The sequence below is a fragment of the Notolabrus celidotus genome, chromosome 16 (assembly GCF_009762535.1).
Source record: "Notolabrus celidotus isolate fNotCel1 chromosome 16, fNotCel1.pri, whole genome shotgun sequence".
Lineage (NCBI taxonomy): Eukaryota > Metazoa > Chordata > Actinopteri > Labriformes > Labridae > Notolabrus > Notolabrus celidotus.
This window is the reverse complement of record NC_048287.1, coordinates 20,832,345-20,838,940: the sequence shown is the minus strand read 5'-3', so window position 1 is coordinate 20,838,940 and position 6,596 is coordinate 20,832,345. Positions and strand designations below refer to the sequence as shown.

The 6,596-nt window shown below is 36.6% G+C and overlaps 1 protein-coding gene across 2 annotated transcripts; it reads right to left on the bottom strand.

Moving 5' to 3' along the window:
* Positions 1 to 278: 278 nt before the first annotated feature.
* Positions 279 to 4,893, bottom strand: mrpl24 (mitochondrial ribosomal protein L24). Of its 2 annotated transcripts, none has more exons than XM_034705569.1 (6): positions 4,760 to 4,893; positions 4,313 to 4,499; positions 2,375 to 2,470; positions 1,821 to 1,924; positions 1,567 to 1,697; positions 279 to 727 (listed from the first exon to the last, which is right to left on the bottom strand). In XM_034705569.1, the coding sequence occupies exons 2-6, from the start codon at positions 4,493 to 4,495 to the stop codon at positions 591 to 593; spliced, it is 651 nt and encodes a 216-aa protein (XP_034561460.1). In that variant the 5' UTR covers positions 4,496 to 4,499; positions 4,760 to 4,893; the 3' UTR covers positions 279 to 590. The 2 variants fall into 2 exon arrangements, with proteins under 2 accessions (XP_034561460.1, XP_034561461.1); XM_034705570.1 differs by lacking the exon at positions 4,760 to 4,893 and adding an exon at positions 4,640 to 4,663.
* Between the last annotated feature and the right edge of the window lie 1,703 nt (positions 4,894 to 6,596).

Genomic DNA, 6,596 nt, shown 5'->3' with positions numbered 1-6,596 from the left:
GGGGATTCGAACCAGGAACCTTCTAGCTGTGAGGCAACAGCGCTACCCAGCCTAGTGAGTAGTTGATAATGCAAAATAGAATCTCGACAGAGTGAGACAAGACGCTAGCATGTTTACCAATGCTCTTTTCCACAGATTGATATATGACATATGTGATCATTGTTATGGGATTTCGACCAATCAGAGTATCAAGTATGGAATCACGTATGTATCACAACCAGGGTGATTTAAAAGGTAGCTGAGTGATGAATGAATTGATGACCAGGAAAAACAACCCATCATACTTGTGATATTTATTAACAACATAAAAAGAAACAGACAAAGAATTATTGAAGCTGCACCCGTTCAGGAAGTATTTAATTTAGGTTTGTTAGCAGCTTTGTCTACATGTTTGATTCCTCTTTTTACATGTAAACAAAGCGGCTTCCTCCCTAACGTCTGAATGTTGCTTTTAAGTCTAAAAGCCTTTTTCTCCAGTTACTTACAGTCTCTTTTTGATTTCTTAGACTCCCATCAAAACAAGGTGTCTCCAAAGGCCCTGTGAAAACTTGATGGCACAACTGTGGCCTGAGTGTCTCTGATATCTGTGGTTAGTACCAGTGGGATGTGCGTTGCCTCCTGTTCTCCTGGATGCCCAGTTTCTCCATGACTTCCTCGCCCAGGGTTTTCAGAGATGGTACATAGGTCTTTTCTAGAGTGTCTTCTGGAGTGGTGTCTTTGGGACCGTCTGTGAGTGTAGGAATAAAAGCTAGTCACATGGCAAACACCTACACACATTGAAAAGCACAGCATTAAAAAGCTTAGACTTTGATAGGCAAGTGTATTGTAGCCCATTAAAAGTCATTACCATTACAGTTAAAAAACTATGTGATTTGTGGAGTCAAATACTTGGTTGGACGGATTATAAGTGCAAGAAAAACTCCTAAATTGTAACAAAGAGGAAAATATTCCCAGAAAGTAGTTGAAGGTGAAATGTCTTCTGGTTACGAAGAAAAAATGTCTTTCCCTATAAAACCATCAAGATTTTTTTGATTTTTTTTGGTCTGATCGGAAACTTAAGACAAGATGAAACAACTAATAAAATAATCAAGGGTTAAACTTTTTCATCTAGCCTTGTTTTCAATCGTCAAACAACAATTTCAGTCAATATTTAAAAGAAAAAAAACCCATCAAAGGCAAAAATACGTTTGAAGATGAATGGTCCGAATCGCATTTAATTTTTTTGACCATTTTTATCAGAAATTTGTTCAAAATCCTTCCTTTTGATGTCTTTTGATGACACCTCTCACAAACACTTATTTTTAAACTCATCATGCATGAACTTAAAAATAGTTTGGAAGGTTGTAAAGTTTTGATGACATTTACACTTCTCATGTATTTCTAGTTTGGAAAGAATTGTGTTTCCGACACTGTAAATCAATCACTCAGCATAACTCAGGAACTTATTTTTAGAATGTAAGTCTGGGTGGAAAATGGGAGAAAACCAGCTGACTCTTAGCTAACACAGGGAATAAACTGGTGTCTGCAAAGAATGTTCCTCCATTCCCAACACACACAAATAATCACCTTTCCATTGCTGTGGCACAATGCCGTCTCGCCGCTCCACTACAGGTTTCGGGACAATCCGACCAGTCCTGAGAGACACTCGGACCCTCTCGCCCTCCTCTGTGAATTTCCACTCCACCTCAGTGGGCTTCCTGGCAGATCAATAACAGAAAATCACACATTAGTCTGCTACGAAGCCAAATGGTGCGTGCTTGTGTGTCTTGTAGCAAATTATTGTCAACCTGACAGCTGCAATGCAGTCAGGTTTACAATACCTGTCTGAAGGGTCAATGAGGGCAACATCGCGAACCAGGATGGGTGCTTCGTTGGCAATATAGGTCCCACGGTAATCCCAAGTTTTTCCGATGTACCTGTGATGCTAAGACAGAAAACAATGGTTCATTGTTAAAACCAAACAGGTGGTGAAGAAATAGCTTTTTCTGTTGCACGTTATGAGCAGTAGCACCCTCACTCCAGACATCTGGCTCCATCTGGTGGAGCTTAATAATGCACACATGGCATTTTACACTTTCACTGGTACAACATTCATTGTTAATAGTTTTTAAATTTGGAAAATGGGAAGGTAGGAGGTGTTATGTCATGTGTGTGTGTTTGGAATTGAAGTGTGTATTGAAGTATCAATTCTGTGCAAAGTGGAAATGACCATTTTACTGACAACTATCTAAAAAGCCTCTGATCTTCTACTAAGACAACAGTGATTTCATAATAAAAAAAGGTAGAGTTAGCGGGTAAAGGTGATACAAAGCTCAGGTCCTCAAAGCTAAATCAAACCTGTCTGCTTTTACTGAGAAAAATGTGATTTTCTTACTGTGTTCAGTCCTTCCAGGATGACCCAGTTTCTGTGTCTGAAGACTTGGATCACTTTCCCTTGCTTTCCTTTATCCTTCCCTGCGAGAATTTCAACCTTAGAATGACATACAAACAGAACAATAACTCATATTGTACATAAAAAGTATTTTCCTCTTCATCTACATTTGTTTCAACATGTTGGCCAAATTGTTTTACAGTCTCTAGTCTAATGGATTCTCAAACAGTAACCTCTCTATTACATTCATGGCGTACATATATTGCCTTTTCATTTTTTAAAAGCAAACTCAATGCTACCTTTTTAGTCTCGCTTTCAACTGAGTTTCAGTCTTATACAGTTTTATTTATTTATTTATTTATTTTCTAGTTCAAATTTTAGTCACTTTTATTCAATTTTATTTACTTTGAGTATAGCATCTTATTTCAATTTAATGGTTTAATATTTTAGTGTTTTATTATCTTAGAAATTTGTTTTATTTCGGTGATTTTAATTTCCTGTGTTGAGTTTTAACAACTTACCATTTGACCTCCAGTGTTTCCTCATTAAGATATCATGAAAGCGTTTCCTCAGTTCGTTCAGCAACTTCTTTTTTCTTTGTATTTATTTATTTTCTTTGTATTGTTTTTATTACCATTGTTGCATATATTGTGTTCTTAAACTTAGGATTGCAGGGTGGGTTTGGGGTCGGGCTGGGGGGGATCTTTTTCTTAATTTATTCTATTTTAGTTTGTTTGTATGTACAGCACTTTGTGTTAAAATGCCATTGTATGAAACGTGCTTTATAAATAAAGTCTGATTGATTGATTGATTGATTTTATCATTATGAGTTCAGTTGAGGCTACACCCTTGTCATTTTCTTATAATTGGCTGAAACTATCAAATCTTGTGCACAAATTTTAAGTCCTTCTTAAGAATATTGCACTACAGTTGACTTAACATTGTAAGATTTACTATTATACAAGTAAACAAAGATGAGTCTAATACTGTGCTCTTTTAAAGGGTCTTCAAAAGAGTTACAATAAATTAAATAACTTAAAACACAGTCTAAGAGGTGAAACTTGATGTGTGACATCTAACAAAGTTCAGATAGCTCCCTGATGTTGTAGTAGGACACTTTAACAGGTTTCTATGTCTTTTAAAATAATCCTTCTCAATTAAAAAACAGATCCAACAGACTACAAAACATTCCTCTTTTTAGCTGCTTACACTGCTCACTAATGGATGCAAACCCATTTTTAGGTTTCCTAACTAATTTTACTTTCTTTCTTTCTTGATCTTAGATTTTAGAATATTTTATGTTTTCATGCTTATGTTTGTTTAATGTCACATTTTAAATTGTATATTTTCTTACAAGGTATGGCGTTATGGAATTAAGTTGATATTGGATCTACAACTAAATGTTGGGCATACGGGCACCCTGCGGGGGTGTCAAGAGGTCTGAGCCAGCTTCGGGCTGCGACTTGACACAGAAAAGATTCAATGTATGAGTCTTAATCTTTGAGAAGAAGTTCTGAGATGAATTGAATAACTAAAGGTTAATTTCGGTTAAGACAAGACCAGCTGTGATTCTGTGTCTGGCGTGACAGTAAGACTCTGCAAGTTACGTACTTCAGAGCAGTGAAGGGGGGCTGATTATTTATAATATCCCTCCTAATTTAAATAAATAATAAGACCCAACACTACTATGTACGTTAAGTTACATAAGTAGAGAGAGAGAGAAGATCAAACATAACTGGCCGCATATAAAATGTAAATGTTTGAAGTGTTTGCTGTGTGTTTTTGTTGATTGTTCCTGTCCTGGTTTTTGTTTTTAACACTGCAAAGCACTTTGAATTGCTCTTTGTAAGAATGGTGCTTTATAAATAAACTTGCCTAGCCAGGCTTCAAAATTATCCTCAAGGTTTTTGCTATGAACTGATTCCTGTATAAGTAACTCACCCTATCCCCTCTGAACACGGACCAGTCCTCAGCTGCTATGGGCTCCACAAACACCTTTCTCCTCCTTTTACCTGGAGGATTCAGCCTCTTTGCAGCAGCAGTCCAGGGTCTGTTTGTGCCAAAGTGGTAATCTTTGGGCACAACAACCCTGGCTGCCATCGATAGGAGAGCAGTCAGCCTCATTGTGCTGCAGGGGCAAAGCGAAAAGGATGAATTGACAGCTTAAATGGTGTCCCTTGAAAACACTCATCTGCCTCAACGTAAGCTATGCTAACGTTATCTCACGAATATGGCATCATTTACGTTGGTTTAATAGCGGATACCTACATGCTTTTTCAAACATACTAACATTTTAAGTTTAACTTCCACATAACTGATCAAATGGACTTTATACTACGCGTAGTTTTAAGAAAAACGAGCTGTTAGAAACATGTACACATATCTTACCCTCTGTTGATGTCAATGTCACATGTACTTCACTGACGCAGGCGCACAAACAAGCAGCGCCACCCCGTGGACCGGAGGGGAGACGCGGCATCACGCATGCGCAGTAGTTAGCTAATGCGTCAGTGGACAGCTAAAATGAGAGATGATTAGAAGACAGACTCATTAACTCGTGCTATCCCAAAAGGTTTGACTCAACTGGTTAGAAACCACTTGTACTACGGTGCTAATGACATGATACAACCAAAACTGATGTTAGATAGACTAAAAAATGTAACAATAAGCATGTTCGACAGATATTTCAAAGGAACAATAAATTGGTTCCAAAAGGAACATTTTTCTGGAGATGTAAGATTGAGAACATAAACTGGAGGAGGGCCTGGCTTTTACCTTATAGATACTGTATCACAAACAAAGCTAAGGAGGTACACTTCAAAATACTACATACAATTTACCCTGTTAACAGCCTCATTGCTAAGTTTACAGATACTGAGAATAAGTGCAACTTTTGCAGAAACAATTTCTCACTTTTTTTTTTGAATGTGAACTATCCAAAATATTCTGGAAAGACATTGAATCTCATTTTTTTCTCAGCTGCTGATTATATTTATTCTCTTAAACTCAAAGACATTGCTTGTTACTATGATAACAATGAAAATATTGTTCTTGAACATATAAACTTCATTACACTATATGCCAAGTTTTTCATTCACAAACAGAAATTCGCAGTCACTTCCAAAGTTTTCAATTTTCCTTCTAGAGTTTAAGCCCTTTATTAATTTATTTTTTTTAGTCAATGACACAAATGCATCAAATTCATAAACTATTATTTTTAAGGGACTGGATTATATTTATTATTAGTGTTGTTTACTTTCTGTGAATCACTTTGTAACTGTTTAGAAAAGTGCTATATAAATAAAGTTTATTATTATTATTATTATTATTGTTACAGATGGAGGTAGTCTGAGACCTCCAGGGCTCCTAACAAGCCCATCATTGAGAGCACCTGCCCTCATTGCACCCAGCTTGAGCTCATCAGCCTGGCTGCTCAATAAAAGGAGCTCCTTTCCCTCAGTTAGGTGTATGCAACAGAGAAGACAACACCTTCAGTTGTTTCCTCTGGGTTTTGTTTGAAGAGTGTGTTGTGAGAGTGTATGTATGTATGTTTGTGGATGTTTTGTGGAGGGAATGAGGGTGGTGAAAGGATAAATAAAAGGAGGATTGATCTCTCAGGAGAGTTGTTTTTCAGATTACAGTTGGTTTAGGCCTTTTCCTTAGTTTGTCTACTCTTTGTAGTAGAATTAGTGGGTGGCTGTGGAGCTTTACACCTCCACTCCACCTTTTAGACCCCAAAGGCCTTACATTTGTTTGTATTTGAGGGTTTTAAGTTTCTTTTTGTTAGTGTCCCTGTCCATGACCTCTGACCTTCATGTCATGTGGCTTGCAGACGCGTAACAATTATTATAAAAACCGTTCCCCCTGAGACTTAGGTAAACAATTATTTACATATTTCTGTTTATGTGTATTTACTTTTTATATATATTGTGTTGTCCTGTTTCTGTATGTATGATATGTTTATATTGTTTAACCTGTCTTCACTTGATTTATGCGTTACTGTCTTCTACTACCTGTATATGAACACCTTTACTCTTGAATAATTAAATGAAATAAAAAAACTAGAAGGCAGGCCACTGATAGCAATTCTTAACCTTTCATTTCATTATATATTTTAAAAGCCAAAACAGAAGACATTCACTTTACAACACATTTCTTCATTTAAATGTTAAGTATTTAAAAAAAATATCTTCATGGTTACTCTTTTACTCAGAAAGCTTTCTGC

What these genes read in the sequence shown, in the direction of transcription:
- mrpl24 (XM_034705569.1), bottom strand. Translation starts at nt 4,495, where the DNA reads ATGAGGCTGACTGCTCTCCTATCGATGGCAGCCAGGGTTGTTGTGCCC. An exon ending in TCCTGGAAGGACTGAACACA is followed by an intron (nt 1,925 to 2,374) that starts GTAAGAAAATCA and finishes TTTCTGTCTTAG; the next exon opens with CATCACAGGTACATCGGAAA. An exon ending in CTCATTGACCCTTCAGACAG is followed by an intron (nt 1,698 to 1,820) that starts GTATTGTAAACC and finishes TTGATCTGCCAG; the next exon opens with GAAGCCCACTGAGGTGGAGT.